This window comes from Prinia subflava (assembly GCF_021018805.1).
Source record: "Prinia subflava isolate CZ2003 ecotype Zambia chromosome W unlocalized genomic scaffold, Cam_Psub_1.2 scaffold_49_NEW, whole genome shotgun sequence".
NCBI lineage: Eukaryota > Metazoa > Chordata > Aves > Passeriformes > Cisticolidae > Prinia > Prinia subflava.
This window is the reverse complement of record NW_026960616.1, coordinates 665,290-684,872: the sequence shown is the minus strand read 5'-3', so window position 1 is coordinate 684,872 and position 19,583 is coordinate 665,290. Positions and strand designations below refer to the sequence as shown.

Here is a 19,583-nt window from a genome sequence, read left to right as displayed (position 1 = left end):
ATTTTAACTTTATGTGAAATTCACATACAGATTCACCCCCCAATAAATGTCTGATGCTAGAATTTTGAATGGAAATCTATTTATGCAATAATATCATATGATCAAAGTGTAATTCAAACTGTCCTTTTACTGAAGTTCTAGATGCAGTACTAATAGCCAACTTTTACTTATCAGTTTTCATTTGTTCATGGCATTGTAAGATTTACCTGGATAGACTAAACTCTCACATTTTGCCATTTCAAAAAAATACTTGAGCGATTTTATCGGATAAAAATCTCTTAAAACTCCATCTTTTTAAGTCTCTTCCAGCTAAAAGTACTACTTTGACTGCAGACATACTATTTTCATAAAGCACATGAGCACACTTCCTTTCCTTCAGCTGGCAGTGAGGTAAGTAGCTTGAAAGCAATACACAAAGACTGTAGAAACAAATGAGGTGCCAGGGTAGAAGAGAGAGAAGAGTAGGGTAGAGTCAGGCTTGGAATAAAGAAACAGGGTCAGGGGTTTTTGTCCATACAAGTGCTCTTAGCTTCAGAAAGAAGCAAAGAACATGCATTTCACTGTTGGAAGCCCTTCACTGTTAGCAAATAATTTTGAAACAGAATGTTCCATCTCCTCAATTTACAGTAACAGCACAAAAGGATGATGGGAGTATCTGACAGGGATTAACTCAAGGAACAGGTCTGTGTAATGGAGCTGAATATCCCCATTTTGCTGTTGAAATCTTAAAACCACATTTGTGATGCTAGTAACATGCTTTTTGTATATATGTGTCCACTAGGCTCATGCTTTAGAAAGAAGTTGCACACACAGACTTCTTAAAATACTAACCTTATAAATAAGCACTCAAAATGAATTAGTCATACATAAAGGTAATGACTATCAGTAATGCCCAAGCACATAATTACTGTTCTTGCCATGTGGAGCCTAATTCAGTACTCAAGGCATTCACTGAAGAGCACCAAAAGTGCTCATCAAGTGCAATTTTGTTTTTTCCTTCTTGTACAGTGAGCCAAGATTTTATTTATTGAACACTATTCAAATTCTGTTCTAAAAAGAAAAAAAATCAAGAAGAATTTATGCAAGAATTCTTGTGGTTGCTGCAGGCTGAAATAACACTAACCCACATTCACAGTTATCTGTAACAGAGAAAGCTACAACATGAAGTAATTAAACCAAAGGGTCACAGAGACAAAACAGTATCTTTAATGAAGCTGCTAGGTACAATTTTGCATTATATAGTAGTTCTTGTGTTCAAAACAAACTTATCTTTAAGACAAAGGCGTGTTCCCAAGAATTAACTTCAGTCTAGCATAACAACTAAGCAATACCACAGCATCAGTGAAACTTCTGATTAAGTGATGAATTTATTCACCTCCTGCAGTATTTGCTGCTTTCTGTGAATAAGATCACTCCTGATTTTCAAACAAATTAAGCCAATATCAAACAGTTTTCTTTACTACATGACCCAATTTAACCTCAAACCACAGCAATTCTGTGAACTGAATAAGGTAAGAATCTTATTTGAGACTGTCACAGCAGTGGAGGAACAAAATAGCAAATAAAAATGCTACAACCAATCTCAGCTCTCATATTTTCCAGCTTTTCAGAATCAACTTTTAAAAGCTAAGTAATAGTCTTCTGAACAGCTTTTCACATGTCAGTTGCTTAGTGACCAAGTACCCTAGCTATCCATCTACAGCATTTATATTTGCTTAAAAGACATTATGGATTGCCATCATAAGTTGAAATTACTTTCTAGCCAGTATACTGGTATTAAACAGAAAAACAATAAACTAAGAAATAAAATAGTACTTTATATTTTAGACTTTAGTGAAGCATGCTCACAAACAGGAAAGGCCTAGGTCTGTGCATCAAGAGGCAGAAAGATCAGTAAGATGCAGATGAACACTTATTTACTCACAAGATTTTAACTGATTAACTATTATGAAGCTCCATATCAGTAATTTCATATTTTAAATAGAACTACTTAGATATAAGAATTTACCTTCATGTCATGGTTGAATGCAACCTTTATAATTTATTTTGCTAAAAATAGTTCTTGGAGACAAAAGTCCACTCTTTATGCCTTTCCTGCTCTGTATTCTCACACTCCCTCCTTCAGCACAGGAAGGAGGTGTCTAGTCTCAGACTCTGCTACTTCTATTACCCACCTGACATTCGTACAGCTTCTTTCTTCCCTTTTTAGCTCCAGCTCCAGACTGACAGGCTGTCAGGTGACATTTGAGTGTACTATTCCTAGCAAAATGCTCATGGCAGTTTGGACATTCAAATGGTTTTTCACCTGTTAAGACAGACACAGGGATTTGTAAGTGTATAAAATCAGCCAGATTTTGGCCAGCTCTTCCTTTTGTGTAGGTTGATAAATATGCTGTAAAGATGTGGCCAACTGGACTATTCTACAGAAGAAAAAGACATTCTATGTAAATTTTATGTAAATAAAATTGCAAAAACCTAATGTGGAGTAATAACTCTCATTTATAAAAACAAACTGAACAAAAAAAAAACAAACCCACAGACATAATAAAGTAACATAATTCCCAGTTTCATTTAAGGTATAATCAGGTTTTTATGAAAGTTAGGTTATTATTCTGATGAAATATCTTAAAGAAATAGGAGCTATTTCTCTCTTTTCACCTGATAATAACAGTTAAAGACTCAACATTAGTATATACAAAGTGACACATTAAAGGAGGTATTTAAATAATACAAAGTTTTATTTTCAAGAACAATAACAGCTTATGCTTGAGAGCTGAAACTAAGCTCCAGAAAAAGAAGTTGGCACAGAATGACCATGAAGTAACAATGCATTGGTATTAAAACAAACCAAGCTCAGAAACTTTAATCCAAAGTAGTATACTGCTATTACTATCATCAAATAGTAACAAAGTACAACTGCTGTCTCTGTTTACTAATTTCATCATGCACAAATACAATGAAATTCAAGGAAATTAAAGTACAAAAAATTAGTAACAGTGTGTTTCTTTTAAGTCTGATAATTTATCTGTGGAGGTACTGATACCAACATCACTATTGAAACAAACTATTTAATGAACTCCAAAAGATGCTGAGACATTTCACTGAGTAACATAAGAATCTATTCTAGCTCGATTCAGTTTAAAGGCCTACATTTTCAGGGATGTAGTAATTATTGACAACTGAGATGGAAAGCAAATAAACCTGTATTTTGAGAAATAAAGATATTCAGCAGACTCTAACTAAGTTTTGAAAAGAAATCTACAAGTAGCCTATAATTCTCACTTAGACACCCAAAGGCCACAGAAAAACATTAAATGGAGGGAACATTCCTCTTAATGGTTAAAAAAGGCTATATTTTTGGAAACTTTTGTACAGGTAATGCAGACTATGCTGAACTACCATCTTTCTCACAGATCAAAAATCAGACATTGCTCGAGCAACCAAATACATTGGTGAGCCTAAAGAATACCCCAGGAGGTGATCCCCCGGAGTAAAAAACTGGACAAGGAAGGCAAGAGACTGGCATGGCTGAGTGGGGAACTGCTAGCCAAACTAAAGGGAAAGAAGGAAATGCACAGGCAGTGGGAACAAGGATTGCTATTCTGGGAAGAGTATAGAAATGGAGTTTGTGTAGGGATGGGGTGAGGAAGGCCAAGGTGAAGCTTGAACTGAACCTGGCAAGGGACACAAAGAATAACGGGAAGGGCTTCTACAGGTCTGTCAGCCAGAAAAGGAAGGTCAAAGAAGGTGTTACCTCCTGATAAACAATGCTGGAAAAATGGTAACAGTGGACAAGGAGAAGGCTGAAGTACTCAACTTTTTTTACTGAATCTTCAATGCCAATCTCTCTTCCCACACCTCTTGAATGGATGGACAGCAGGATGGGGACTGGGGGAGCAAAGTCCCTCCCACTATAAGATCAGGCTCATGACCACCTGAGGAACATGAATGCACATAAGTCCATGGGACCTGATAAAATGCATCCCAGAGTCCTGAGGAAATTGGCTGATGTAGTTGCCAAGCAACTCTCCATGATATTTGAAAAGCCATGACAGTCAGGTGAAGTCCCAGGTGACTGGAAAAAGAGAAACATTGTCCCCATCTTTAAAAAGGGTAGAAAGGAGCACCCTGGGAACCACCACCCTGTCAGCTTCATCTCTGTGCCTGGGAAGATCATGGAACAGATCCTCTGGGAAGCTCTGTGAAGGCACATGGAGGGCAGGGAGGTGATTCAGGACAGCCAGCATGGCTTCATCAAGGGCAAGTCCTGCTTGACCAACCCAGTGGCCTCCTCTGATGGAGTGACTCCATCAGTGGACAAGGGAAGGGCTACAGATTTCCTTTCTGTGGACTTTTGTAAAGCCTTTGACATGGAGCCCCACAACATCCTTCTCCCTAAACTGGAGAGAGATAGATTTGGTGGGTGGCCTCTTAGATGGGTAAGAAAGTGGTTGGATGGTTCTCAGGGTTGCTGTTCCCTGAGATTTTCCTCGGGGTTGCTGTTCCCCGAGGTAATAAGGCTTTTGAGCTTCTCTTGCCCAAAAGGTCTCACGCCAGAGCCAGAGAAGACAAGCTGAGTCTGCTAGTGCATGTTTCCAAGGTAGTTTATTCGTCATTATCTCTCAGTTCTTTCTCAGCTCTGCAAGGCGTCCCCAGCAGAGATGGCCATGCGGCAGACTGGGCAGATCAGAGGGTCCCGGACCTTTTGTACCGTTTCCCTGGTCCAACCACCATCCACAATATACTTTTTATTTACAAAATCTTACCAATACTTACTACCTATGTTAACATGTCATTTCTACTCTAAACCAATCCTTGTGATCCAACTCAGCAGAAAATGGGGGAAAAGAACAAGAACAAGGAGGACAGGACCACTCCCCAATTCCTCCATCTTGCCTCTTCAAGCCCATATACTAAAAATCCTAAATTCTACATTTACACTCTGTGATAAACTAACTACTACTTATTTTGAATTCTTTCGGCTTGTGATTCTTCATACAATGTGGACATTCACTCCCATGGACAGGGATCAGAAGCAGTGTCCTCCTGGGCTCTGTATCTGTACAAGGGCTGGCTGACCCCCTTGTACAGATTCCAGACCCCCTGTCTGGTCTCCAAATCCTCCAGGGTGGCCAGAGGGATGTCCTGGACTCTGACAGATGGTTGTCATGGTTTGACACTGGCCAAATGCCAGGTACCCACAAAAGTCATTCACTTACCTTTTCTTGCTACAGTTGGGCAGAGGAGAGGGAAAAAAATTAACAAAGGGTTCATGAGTTAAGGACTGGGAGAATAACACTCTAAGGGCAAAACAGGTTTAATTTTAAAGGTATTAAGTAAATTTATTATTAATAGAGTCAGAGGAGTATAATGAGATGTAAAATAAGCCCTTAAAACACTTTTCCCCCCTAGTCCTTCTCTCTTTCCCACCAATAGCGCAGGGAGACAGGGCGTGGGGGTCTTGGTCAGTTTGTAATTCGAGATCTTTTTTTGTTCGCTCAGGGAGAGGAGTCTATCCTCTACTATGCTGTGGCATCCCTCCCGTGGGCAAACAGTCTTCCCAAAACTCTTGTGGCGTGGGTCACTTGTCCACGGGGTGCAGTCTTTTAAGGCTAGGCTGCTCTAGTTTGGAAGCAAGGGTCTTTTCTCTCTGTCTCTGCAAGCAGGGGCCCTCTCTTTTTATTCAGGTTTCTTACCAGATAACAGCTTTCTCTGGTATCCACCCACTCCAGCATGAGCACTTTTCTCATGGGCTGCGAGTGGATTCTGTATCTCCCATGGACTTCATGCATTACAGGGGGACAGGTTGTTTCACCATAGTCCTCACTATGGCTTTTAGAGGAATTTCGGCTCCGATGCTTGGAGCACCTCCTCCCCCTCTTTCTTTTCCACTGACCTTGGTGCTGCCATGTTTTTTCCTCACATGTCCTCACTTCCTCCTCTTCTCTGACTAGAAGAAAAATTACTGCTCGTGGGTACCATTGCCAACAAGTTTCACTAATTCAAAGATTCCTGTAGGATCCCGCAGCATAGAGAAATTAATTTCATCCAGGTTCCTCATCGGGGAGTCGCCCACCACGTTTTTGCCGTGTGCTGTGTGGCACTGCTGCCACCATGTGGGCAGTGGCAGATGCCACAGCACTGGCGCTATTTAATGCCTTTCTTCAGGTGGGGAGCTGGGAAGGAGAAGTAGCTGCCGCCCCTGCCACCCTTGTCCTTTTGCCCACGGGAAATTGAAAGAGGAACTGGAAAGGAAGGAGCCATTTTCAGCCTTTGGAAATGGCTTGTCTCAAGCGTAAGGGCAAGATATCCATCTTGAGAAATCCCCAGGAAAGTGGACCACTGCAGATGAAGGTATCCAGTACTTGAGAGAACTAGCAGTGCTGGAAGGTGTGTCTATAGTGATCTAAAGAAAGACAGTGTCTCTAAAGATCCAGAGGATGTCCCTAGTACACTTGCCATATGGAGGAAGGTGATTCAAGGTGCCCCTGCATCATATTCCAGCAGCTTGGAAGCACTGTATTATCCGCAAATGGAAACACCAGCTGAAGAGGTAGCATCCTCCTGGTTCTGAAATGTAGAAGAAACTCTGGGTACTCCCTCATCCCTACGAGCCAGTACCCCAACTTTTAGGGGCAGCCCAAGAGATCGCTCATCTCAATCCCGGTCAGAAGGAAGGGAAGCCACAAAAACAGGCCACATTGATGCCTTAAGTTTTAGCTTTCATTTTTCAGATTCTGTGCTGCCTAGGGGTGTAGTTCTGAGCCTCATATTAAGTACTAGTAAGCTCTCTTCACAGAGCAAGTAGACAAAACAAATCCTTTCCTGCTGAGAACCAAGGACAACTTTCAGGCTCAAAAGCATAAGCAACAGTGGACTGAAGAAAGAAAACAAGAAGGATGATACTTCACAACCCAAAGCTGTAACTGGAAAATTAAACCCCAATATGCAAATGGACCAAAACTTCTAAAAGTGTAAGACCTCATGACCGGTCATCCATTTTGTGATCATTTTAAGTCCACCTTGGGTGTAGCCCTGGTCAGGGTCTTGTGCTGACCAAGGTGTACCCTTAAAGGCCTTTCAGTAAATATCAAGGCACAAGAGTGCAGAACCTATCTGGCTCTCTGGAGTGACAGGAGAATGCCAAGAGTTGTCTCTAATAGAGGCTGAGGTGAGCTTAACAGGGGACAGATGACAAAAGGACCCCATTGTGCCTGGCCCAGAGGCCCCTTGTATCCTTGGCATCGACTACCTCAGGAGAGGGTACTTCAAGGATCCAAAAGGGTGTGAATGGGCTTTTGGTGTAGCTAAAGTGAATACAGAGAAGATCAAACAGTTATCCACCCTGCCTGGCCTCTCAAAAGATCCCTTCATTTTAGGATTGTTGCAGGTGGAAGACCAACAAGTACCAATTGCTACCAGGACCGTGCACCAGCAGCAGTATCGCACAAACTGAGACTCTAGAACTCCTATCCATGAACCAATTTTTCAACTGGAGAGCCAAGGAGTAATCAGCAGAACCCACTCACCCTTTAACAGCCCCATGTGGCCTGTGCGGAAGTCAAATGGGGAATGAAAACTGACAATAGACTACCAGGGCCTGAATGAAGTCACGCCACCTAAAAGTGCTGCTATACCAGACATGCTGGAACTCCAAATATGAGCTGGAGTCAAAAGCAGCCAAATGGTGTGCCACAAGTGACATCGCTAAGGCATTTTTCTCAGTCCCTCTGGTGGCAGAGTGCAGACCACAATTTGCTTTCACCTGGAGGGGTGTCCAATACACCTGAAACCGACTGCCCCAGGGGTGGAAACAGTCTCACCATCTGCCATGGCCTGATCCAGACTGCCCTGGAACAGGCTGGCGCTCCAGAACACCTACAATATAGTGATGCTATCATTGTGTGGGGCGATATAGCAAAAGTTTTTGAGAAAGGAAAGAAAATAATCCAAATTCTTCTGAAAGCTGGCCTTGCCATAAAACAAAGTAAGGTAAAGAGACCTGCACAAGAGATCCAGTTCTTGGGAATAAAATGGCAGGATGGCTGCCACCATGTGCCTACAGAGGTGGTTGACAATATTGCAACTATGTCTCCACCAGCTAATAAGAAGGAAACACAAGCTTTCCTGGGCTTTGTGGGGTTCTAGAGAATGCACATTCCAGGTTATAGCTAGCTTGTGGGCCCCCTCTATTGAGTGACCCAGAAGAAGAACCACTTTGAGTGGGACCCTGAGCAACAACAGGCTTTTGAGCAGATCAGACAGGAAATAGCTCGTGCGGTAGCTCTTGGGCCTGTTTGGACAGGACCAGCTGTGCAAAATATACTCTCCACTGCAGCTGGGGAGCAGGGTCTCACCTAGAGCCTCTGGCAAAGGACCACAGGAGAAACCTGAGGTTGACCACTAGGGTTTTGGAGCTGGAGTTATTGAGGATCAGAAGCTCACTATACTCCAACTGAAAAAGAGATACTAGCAGCTTATGAGGGGGTTCGAGCTGCCTCAGAAGTTGTTTGGACAGAAGCATGTCTCCTGTTGACACCGTGATTGCCTATGCTACACCGGATGTTCAAAGGAAACATTCCCTCAACGCATCATGCAACCAGCACTACATGGAGTAAGTGGGTAGCATTAATTACACAACAAGCCTGAATGGGAAAATCCAATTCCCCAGGAATCCTAGAAGAGATTTTGGATTGTCCAGAAGCCAGAGATTTTGGAGCATTGACTGAGAAGATGACTTGTGGCCAAGAAGCACCACCATATGAGTTACCATAAAACAAAAGAAGCTATATTTTATTTACTGATGGATCCTGCTGAGTGACAGGAAACCACTGGAGGTGGAAAGCTGCTGTGTGGAGTCCCACATGACAAGCCACTGAGGCTGCTGAAGGGGAAGGTGAATCAAGCCTATTTGCAGAGGTGAAAGCCATTCAACTAGCCCTGGAGATTGCTGAGTGAGAAAAGTAGCCCATACTTTATCTCTATGCTGACTACTGGATGGTGGCTAATGCCCTATGGGGATGGCTGCAGCAGTGGAAGAAAAGCAATTGGCAGTGCAGGGGTAAACCCATCTGGGCTGCTGCATTGTGGCAGGACATTGCTGCATGAATAGAAAACATGACTGAAAATACATCATGTAGATGCACATGTGCCTAGGAGTTGTGCCACTGAGAAGCATCAAAACAATGAACGGGTAGATAAGGCTGCCAAAATTGGTATAGCTCAGGTGGACCTAGATTGGGAAAGAAATGGTGATCTATTTATAACCCGATGGGCCCGTGAAACATCAGGGCATCTTGGAAGGGATGCAACAGATAGATGGGCTCATGATCGAGGGGTGGCCCTGACCATGGAGGCTATTTCACAGGTTATCAATCAGTGTGAAACGTGCTGCCATCAAGCGAGCCACACGAGTGAAGCCTCTTTGGAGTGCAGGGTGGTGTCTGGATTTCCAGTATGGTGAAGCCTGGCAAATTGATTACATTGGGCCATTGCCACAAACACACCAAGGCAAGAGTTATATCCTCACCATGGTAGAGGCCACAACTGGCTGTCTGGAAACATACCCAATAAACCATGCCACTGCCCGGAACACAATTTCAGGTCTTGAAAGACACATTTTGTGGCGACATGGAACCCCAGATAGAATTTGGTCAGACAATAAGACTCATTTTCGAAATAATCTTATAAACTCCTGGGCAAAGAGACATGGCATTAAGTGGATATATCATATTCCCTATCATCCACAGACCTCTGGGAAGATTGAAAGATATAATAGGCTGCTAAAAACTATGTTAAGGGCATTAGATAATGGGACATGGAAACACTGGGATGCAAACTTGGCAGAAGCCACTTGGCTAGTCACCACTAGGGGATCTGCTAACCGCCCTCGTCCTGCCCAAACTAAGCCCTTAGACACTGTGGAAGGAGACAAGGTCCCTGCTACACATAGGGAAGTGGCTGGGGAAGTCAGTGTGGATTTCTTTCCTCATGGGAAAAGGCAAACCCATTTGTGGGATTGTCTTTGCCCAAGGACCTCGGTGTACTTGGTGGATGATGCGGGAGGATGGGGAGACCTGGTGTGTACCTCAAGGAGATTTACCTTGAGGTAAGAATAACCTATAGTCTAAGTTGTATGTTACAGAAGGTAAAGCAGCAGGAGGGACATGAACTGACAAAGAATGAATTTTGCGAGGAGCAAGAAGAACGCGATGATGAACAGGGGTGGTGGCAGTGCCCAACCATGAACCATCAAGTGTACTATTTCTCCTGTTCTGACCCAACATTCTGATGGAATGGAGACCACCTGGAGGGATGTGAAAGGACAGGGGATAGTAGTTAATAAAATGTATGTTTGGTATAGAGATGGTTTAGGGATCCTAGTAATGAGAGTATATAGATTATATGGGATCCAAGCATGACGCAAATGGTTTGGAATAAGGATGGAGATTGTATTGGGTCTGACCAAGGTAAAGTTCACAGTCCTTACAGTGCTGTGCTTTGCATTGGTAGCTGGAAGGGTGTTGATAACAGACCAGTGTTTTGGCTACTGCCAAGCTGTGCTGTCCCTCTGACATTCCTTCCCCCATCAAAGGGGATGGGAGTGGCAAGATCCTGGGAAGGGACACAACCAGGCCAGCTGATCCAAATTGGCCAAAGGGATATTCCATACCATATGACATCAGCTTGGATATATAAGCTAAGGGAGAGAGGAGGAAGGGGGGACATTCATGAGTTTTCAATGTTTGCCTTCTGGAGGAACCATTACACGTGCTGAAGCTCTGCTTCCCAGGAAGTGTCAGAACATCACTGATGATGGGAAGTAGAGACTGACTTTTTTTCTCTTTAGTCCATGCGCATGCAGATCTCTGCTTATTTCTTTCTTTTACTGTAATAAAACTGCCTTATCTCACCCTGCTGGTTGCTCTCCATCTTATTCTCTTCCCAGTCCCAGTGTGAAAGGGAGTGATAGAGCAATTGAATGGGCACTTGGCATCCAGCCAGGGTCAACGTGCTACACAGTATTATTTAATATCTTCATTAATGACACACACAAAGGGGTCGAGGGCACCCTCAGTAGGTTTGCAGATGACACCAAACTCAGTGGTGCAGGTGACACACCTGAACGACAGGGCCATCCAGAGGGACCTGGACAAGCTCAAGAAGTGGCCCATCAGAATCTTATGAGGTTTAAAAAGACCAAGTGCTGGTGCTGCACCTGGGTCGGGACAATCCCCAGGATCAATCCAGGCTGAGGGATGAACAGATCAAGAGCAGCCCTGGGGAGAAGGACCTGGAGGTACTGGTAGGTGAGAGGCTGGACATTCCCCAGCCGTGTGCACTGGCACCCAGAAACCCCCTGTATGCTGGGCTGATCCCACAGTATGGGCAGCAGAGGAGTAGGGGATTCTGCCCCTCTGCTCTGGTCAGACCCCATCTGCAGTGCTGCCTCCAGCTCTGGGGTCCCCAGCACAGAAAGGACATGGACCTGTTAGAGCAAGTCGAGAGGAGGCACCAAGATGATCGAGGGACGGAGCATCTTTCTGTCTTGGAGTGAGTTATGATATACTATATGATAGTATATTTCCTGATCCTCTGCTTTGTGCCCAAAAACTGGTTGCTGTATCTTTAAGGCAAGGGACTGGATGTGTGTGGGGCTGGGGGTGGGGAGAGCCCGTTTCAGTGCAGGCATTTTTAAAAGCCTTGCTGTCCAGGTTTTCTGCAGCTCAGGGGATATCGTGAGAGATGTAAGCTCAGTCTGGGACCTGGGCAGGGTGGGGCCTGGGGCTCTCTCACTCTCACTCTCTTCTGGTTCAGGATCGAGGTGGTGGCCATGTGGGGACACACTGAGTGCATCTGGTTTGAAATACTGTTGCCCTGTGTTTTTTTCCTGGCACTGCGACCAGGGCCTGCCTGCTTGCTTCCCTGCTTCCCTGTTGTTTGGGAGCCCAGAGCCAGCGCGTGTGGTGCCACCTGGGACCGGGACCATGTCCCACTGGACCCTGGCCTGCAGTGTGGTGGCCGCAGTTACTCCTGTGTGTTAGGCTCCAGGACTTCAATCCGCTGCAGTTTCTACACTGCAAGCCTGCTCATGTTTTCCGTTTCTCAGCCGTTTGGGGGTCCAGAGCCAATGTGTGGGATGCCGCCAGGACTGGGGCCGCCCCCACTGGGCCACTTCTCTGCACAGTAGGCTGACATCGCAACCAAGCCATACCCACCTCCCCAGAGTGTGCCAGCTGCCAGTGGGGGTACCAGGACCAACTACTGCCTGTGAGCTTTGCAAAAGGAGCAATCTCCTGTCTTCCTCTTTGCCTGAGCTCCCACCGCCTGAAGAGGTTGCTAAGCTCATGTCAGAGCATCCCCTAAAGCCACGGGGAGTCACTGCAGCCTCTCTGCCCTGCTAGGAGCCAACAGTGCTCCCTGCCAGTTGTGGTTGCAACTACACCCAAGGGAAAAAAATTACTTAACAGGTGGGAAAACTTCTGTTATTGCTTTTGTTGTTGTTGTTTGGTCTGTTTATATTATATTATACTGTTAGGTTATGTTAGGTTATGTGTTATATTATGTGTTGTTATGTGTTATGTTGTGTTGTGTTATGTTGTGTTATGTTGTGTTATGTTGTGTTATGTTGTGTTATGTTATGTGTTATGTTAACCAGTAAAGAACTGTTGTTCCTTTTCCCATATTTTTGACTGGAAACCCCGTAATTTCGAAGTGATAATTTGGAGGGAGAGGGTCATCTTTTCCATTCCAGGAAGATTCCCACCTTCCTTGGCAGACATCTGTCTTTTAAACTGAGATACTTTGCTATGAAAGGCTGAGAGAATTGGGATTGTTCAGCCTGGAGAAGAGAGGCTCCAGCGTGACCTAACTGTGACCTTCCAGGTCCTAAAGGGAGCTGACAAGAAAGATAGAGACTATTTTCAAGGGCCTGGAGTGAGAGGACAAGGGGGAATGGCTTAAAACTGAAAAAGAGTAGGTTTAGATTAGATATTAGGAAAAACTCTTTAAGGAGGGTGAGGCCCTGGCACAGGTTGCCCAGAGAAGCTGTGGCTGTCCCATCCCTAGAAGTGTTCAAGGCCAGGTTGGACAGAGCTTGGAACAACCTGGTCTAGTGGAAGGCACTCATGGCAGGAGGGATTGGAATGAGATAAGCTTTAAGGTCCCTTCTAATCCAGGCCATTCTATGATTCTATGAATATTACAGAACAAAACTCACACCACAAACCTTCACCTGCTCTGCAATCTGGTCACATTTAAAGAGTTACTTGAAGCAAGGCACTGCCCAGTTAAGGACAGATTTATTCTATTTTTACTTTAATTCTTCAACAATCTTCATATTCTGCCCAAAGTATCTGAAACTGACAATTCAAAGAAAACAGTGGCAATATCCAAAGGCCAAAAAGACATTATGTGACTTCTTGCACAGTGCAAATCAATGCTGTGACTTCAGCAGCAGCAATGGAAAACAGAGAGCCTATCAGCCTGCCTCTAGCTTGAGAAGTACACTTTCAAGCTGGGAACTGAACTCCTCTGCTAAAGGTGACAACTTGCTTCTCTTCCTGTGGGTGTCATTAAACTGAGTTTAAAAAATCTCACTTAGATAAGACTAAAGAGGGAGGGTTCTTGGCCTGATCCAACAATAAATTTTTTTCCATTTATGAGAACAGACGAGATTTCACTTGCCAATCATAAGTAACTCACACGACAGAAATTTTGATCTAAGACAGCCCAATATTTTGCTGGACCTTTATAATCCTGCAGTCACAGGAAGGAGACTGCCCAAAATAAATCTCTTTAAAGACATTATTAATAACACAGTGGCTTCTATTTGCCCAATATGTAAGAAATACCAGGGAATTCACCCATAACCATAAAGCTGCCAAATCATTATTCAGATTAGGTTTAGAGAGAAATAGTAAGGTTGTTGAGATTTTTTGTTTGGCTTGCTTTTATTTTTTCTTCCCCAGAAACACAAAGGCAGGCATTTATCAAATGAACTTCTTGGGATCATTTATTCATGGTATGTAAATCAAGTCCATTTATTCACTCCTATGGAAGATTTTATTTGCAGATCAAAGTATACTTCCTGTGAAACATATTTTGCATTCATGAAGAACGGCAAAGACCTTGATGAATTTTTCTCAAGAAGTTTGTATAATCTGCATACGAATTACTTCAATTACAGAGTTTTCAGACATGGGCTGATTAATTTGGCTGCTTCAAGCACTTCACTGGAACTGGAAGTAATTAGATTCCATGTGTGATACTTGCATCAATAAATATTTAGAAAGTACTCTGCACCTCCTGTGATATGGTAAGTTGCTTCATCCCCAAAATCCTTCTGTCACAACAGCAACAAATATACTGTTATATTTGGCTTATTCTGTTAATCCTCCACAAACTTTTCTCTGAAAAGACTTTTGTTAGGTAGCTTGCATTTGGCTTGATCATAATGGAGAAACACTCCCTGCTTCATAGGGAAGGAGGATTTGCCAAAGAGTTTTCATAAATGCAACTTTTAAGGGGCTGTTTGGAGTAGATTTATTGCAGTGTCATATACAGATGCAAAGAAGTTCCAATTAAAAGGTTTTTGCAATAGGAAGCTGCTAAAGAAATAAGACTGCTACCCTCTATTAAATTCTTACTGATGATTCATGACTGACTTATTAAACAAAAATGTCTGAAAGATCGGGACAACATATATTTTACATTCAGAGAGCTATCTATATAATACTCAGTACCTATTCAGATAGTACAGACTTTTCAGTGACATGAAGAAACAGCATCTTAACCTTTCATATTATATAGAAGCACAAGTAATTTTGTATTCAAAAGATACTGTTCAGATTTCAGAGGCAGATTTTACAGTAATAAAAGTTTACTATAGTCACTAGAAATGTTTTGCTGCATTAATTAACAAAGAAAATTAAATCAGATGAGATATCAAGAGCAAGGGGGTACTTTATGCCTAATGCATTAATAAGCATTTGCTCGTATGTTCTGTTAGTATAAGAAAGTCTTAAAAATGTATATTCCACTGAGAAGCTCATGGTTTAGATCATATTTCAACAGAAACATTTACTAGTAGAATTGTGAAAATAAGAGCAGCTCCTCAGTTTGGTACTTTTCAAGAAAAACAAATGCTTTAAGAAATTATTTTGAAAGGAATATTTTAAGATTTAATAGACTAAAAAGAAAAGCTTCATTAGTGCTTTCTGGTTTTAGGCATCTATTTTTAACCATCTCAGTCCCTCAAAGTTTATATCAATGTAAAATAAACAAAAAAAAAAAAAAAACCAAACCAGCATTTTAGTTGCAACTACAAGCCAAGTATTTCTAGCACTCAGGACTCATGCATTTTCTTCAGCATATTTTCTATTTATCCAAAACATGCAAAACTCCAAAATGCTAGACCCAAAGCCACAAGAACAGGACCATATCAGTGTTCTTACCTGTGTGCTTTCGGAGGTGCTCTTTAAAATGTCCAAAGTGATCAAACTGCTTATCACAGTATTGGCATATATGTATTTTCTTGCCAGGTCTTTGCTTCTTGCTAGCACTACCTTCATCAAGGTGGTGACAGGTGAGGTGTTGTTTCAAAGCACTCTCTCGTAGGTAACTTTTATTGCATGTGTCACACTTGTAACTCTCAGCAGAGTGTGTTTTCATGTGTTCCTTAAAATGGTAAAACAATTTAAATGAACGATTACATTTTTCACAGTGGAATAAATTCTTCACATGCAACAGTTGAAGTTCCACAATTTCAATATCTTCTACCTGTTTGCATGAGGGATCAGTTGCACTACCACCTTCTTCTTGAATCTGGCATTTTGTCTCTCCTTGACGATACTTACTGGTGATATCTGCCAAAAGAGCCAAAGCAGATTCATCTGATGTACCTGTTGTATGTATGTACTTTATAGATTGCTCTGCAGAAGCTACTTCAAGTGTTTCAATGCTGCCATCTTCCACTTCAATCGTCCCTTCAGCAATCTCAACCTCAATTTCAACAGGCTCTGTTTCTGCAGATGGCAGTGTTTCTGTGATAACATTAGACGTTTCAGCAATCTTCCTCTTTTTTGCTTTATTTTTTTCTTGCCTTTGATTTGATTCTAAAGGTGATGGATTTTCTTTGTTCCTGCAAAACATTTACATAAACATAGTTAAGATCCATAAGCACTTACATAAAAATTCCAGCCTGATGCTGAGCTTCTGCATTAAACACTGGCTAGATGTTTCTCAAAGAAACTGAATGATGAACGATCACATAATCTGCACCCATTTCAGATGTTAATTTGTCCTTAATCTATACTCCGTAGAGCTGTAGAACAGCACAGTTAAAGCTGTGGAGCCTTTAACATAAGGTTATTAAAGTGCTTTAAATGGGTCCAATTGAATGATACAAAGCACCTATCAAGAAGAAAGGCCAGTTAGCCTAATGACATACATTTATATAAGAAATGCAAAATTCTGTACTTTGGCCTGCCTACTCAGAAATAAGATTTAAGTTCTTCCTACACTATTCACCTCTCAAGCTCTGGAGTGCATGCAATTGCCTGCAGCACTCACAGGTTCTTACAAAACACTACAGCTGTGACTTCACACAATGATTATTATAACATCTCGTACTTCAGGAAAACACACAGCTAACAGTTGCAGTAATGAAACATGAGATTGGAAACTAGAGAATATTAATCATAGAAATTAGAAGATATGTATTAAGAATAGGCATTCAGATGATGTGTGTTGCTTAATATTTGCTGCTCTGTATGCTGCATCAGTTGCCTAAGGAGAGAAGAGATAGGACTATGCGCGGAAACAATAAGGAGGAATGCAAGGATGTACGACAAGGGGAAGGATATTTACCAAAACAGGAGAAAAGAATACAAGATTATCAGAGATACTGAGATAACGAGGCTCCTCAGGCCCGCAGGACCAGATAAGACTGGTCTCATAGCTTGGACTATGACCAAGGGATCAGTGAGCATGCACAAGGCAGTGGGGTCAGAAGTTCATCTCAAGAGGAAGACTATTTCCTTCATCTCCGAGACCTCCGAGAAGACCATGAGAGAAAACTACAAGGCACAAAAGACTGATAAGCTAATTAGCATACAAAGAGGAGAGGAGGGGAGCCAGGGGATGAATATGCATGGGAGTATTGCAAAACTTGCTGTATATGTAACATTCTAGTGGATAAAAGAAAACGGGAATGAGCGAGGGGCTGCGCATGCCTTTGGGAGCTATCCTGCATCGAACCCAGGGCTGAATAAACTACATACCTACTTTAAATTCACTTTGTCTCTGAGTTTTAGAGTTTTTCTGTGGGTCAGTAAAAAAGAAAAAAAGCCACTTGGATGTGAAAAGAGTATTTTAATTTAATTTATCTGGACTTAAGCACAGCTCCCAGCTCTGTTCTTCTTTTCCTTGCACCATAAATACAAAACCTGAGACACTAATTTTGAAGATTTGAGAAAAGCTAAGGTTATAGTTAACAATAGATGTTGCTGATTTAGCTGATATGAATAGATAAGCTTTGCTGAAATCAGTTAAAAAATTAGAGGATGGTTAAAAGAAACCAGATTTAAGATAAGCTACCCCGGATTTAATAACTCATTGCTTGTCAAACAGAGAAACTAATCAATACAACACCAGACCTCCTGTTTCCAGAAACCCACTGAAGTAGTCCTGGAAAACAGGAAACAGGGAGTTCTACCATCCATCAATCACATCTACATTGAAAAGGTTGAAAGTTTAGAATGAGGAAGACTCGTTTTACTTCCTCCTTTTGGTGACCGCTCCTCACAAAAGGACCACCTACCCATTTCAGGGAACAAACTACTCATGCTTAATAGCCTTTTTGTCAATTAGCATACAAAGCAGAGAAGAGGAAGTGACAAGGGTATGAATATGCAGTTGTATTTTGTGTATTCAACATTTTTGTAAATAAAAGGCTTTGTAATTACCTGTGATCTTTGCAGTGCGAATTAGGGAGCTATCCCATGCGCTGCCCTGCATCGCAATAAACATACACTTTCTAACTTTACTGTTAGAGAGTTTTTTGTCCGTCACAGTTGGATATTGATATTAGATCGATATTCATATTTTTAATAAATCAAACCCCCTTCCTCCAACAGGTCAGAGATAGCATCCCACCTCAAACACGGACAGAGCTGACTGGGTGTCTCAGTTTGGAGACAAATTCTAGGAGAAAAATGCTCTAAAATGAGTGTTTTTTCTCTAAGGAGAGAGGGCTTCAATAACTCCCTTTTCTTCTGCCAGTGAGAGAAATGGATACCAGGGGATGAAAATGAAAATAAAGGTTAAACTGTCTATAAACAAAGCAAGATACTCACTGTGAAAAATATGGGATGTTAATTTGTGTTCTTATGGGTTATGGCATGTTAGAAATTATAAAAACCACTGTATATATGTTATATGGGAATATAGTCTTAAGTTTCAGTCTGCCTTGAAAATTCGCTGAGACAGAAGAAGGCACCATCCTGGAATTTACATTTAAAAAGGAGTCAAAGGACTTAGGGGAAACCCTGGCCTTCTGGCATCAGAAAAGGACACATTAAGATAAGCTATCAGGCTTCCCCTCCCTGGATGACAGAGCCATCAGATCATTATCATCAGCCATCACCATCATCAGAGCGTTGTAGCTCCACCATCAGAGCACCATCATAGTCTAAATCTCCAGAGAAGAACTCTTTCTATTCATAAACTTTGGTGTCCATTCACTCACTGGAAAATAGAAATTGACACCTTGCAGCAGAGGAGGAAACCCTTTTCAGTTCAGCGGAAGAAGACGACCATGAATTCGAATAACTAGCTTGGAAACAAAAGGACTATGAGGAAATTTTTGCCAGAGGCGGAATAAAGTGTATAAAAACTAAGCCCCGAACAAGGCCAATTCATGAACTCAGGGGGGACGGCAGTGTGCCAGATACTGCGTCCCAGTTCACCCACTGACAATTCCCCGGGTCAATCGTCAAAGTATCTCCGCTGCTGGTGGTTTTGCCGAAATTCTGTAATTCGATCCTTTTTAATAAACCAAAAATTATATTTCTAATTGGACTACTGTTTTGGCATTTATAACACTCACAAAACACAGGAGAAAAAAGAAAATTGAACTTTACACCCCACCCCCACCTTGCCCCGTGGCTGAGAGGCAGAGATGGCAACTGCCTTTTGTCTCTGTTAGGGGAGGAGAAGAGAGTTCACAAAGCAGCTGGGAACCTGTTGGATTTCTGGCGTGGGTCTTCTCCTCGTAGCCAGTGAAGTTGGTGGGATTTAATGCCCCTTCTTTTGCTGGCTCGGTCTTTCCAGAGTTCGGACAGGCCAGAGGCAGCCCGCAGGCTCCCCAGGCAGGAGAAAAAAACAAAACAACAAAAAAACCCAGAAACCCAAAAAAAGCCTGCCGAAAGGATTTGCCAGTGAAAAGACTCCAGGCCAGGTGAAGGGAAAAAACCAGAAAAAACACCCAGAAGCTTCTTGCCTGAATTGGCGAAAATTAATCCAGCAAACAAGTCAACAATGTAATAATCTGTGTAGCCGCCAACCACGCTGGAGAGAGCGAG

The 19,583-nt window shown here is 42.4% G+C and overlaps 1 protein-coding gene across 6 annotated transcripts in view; it reads right to left on the bottom strand.

Annotated features, from left to right (window-relative positions):
* LOC134565266 (zinc finger protein 131-like) overlaps positions 1-19,583 on the bottom strand; it is a 65,368-nt gene that overhangs the window by 25,358 nt on the left and 20,427 nt on the right. For 5 of the 6 annotated variants that reach the window (XM_063424774.1, XM_063424775.1, XM_063424773.1 and 2 more), the window contains 2 exons: positions 15,456-16,141; positions 2,175-2,305 (listed from right to left, as the gene is read on the bottom strand). In XM_063424774.1, coding sequence (XP_063280844.1) covers positions 2,175-2,305; positions 15,456-16,141 — 817 coding nt within the window. The remainder of the gene's footprint in view (positions 1-2,174; positions 2,306-15,455; positions 16,142-19,583) is intronic. The other variant, XM_063424772.1, reaches the window with a different exon arrangement.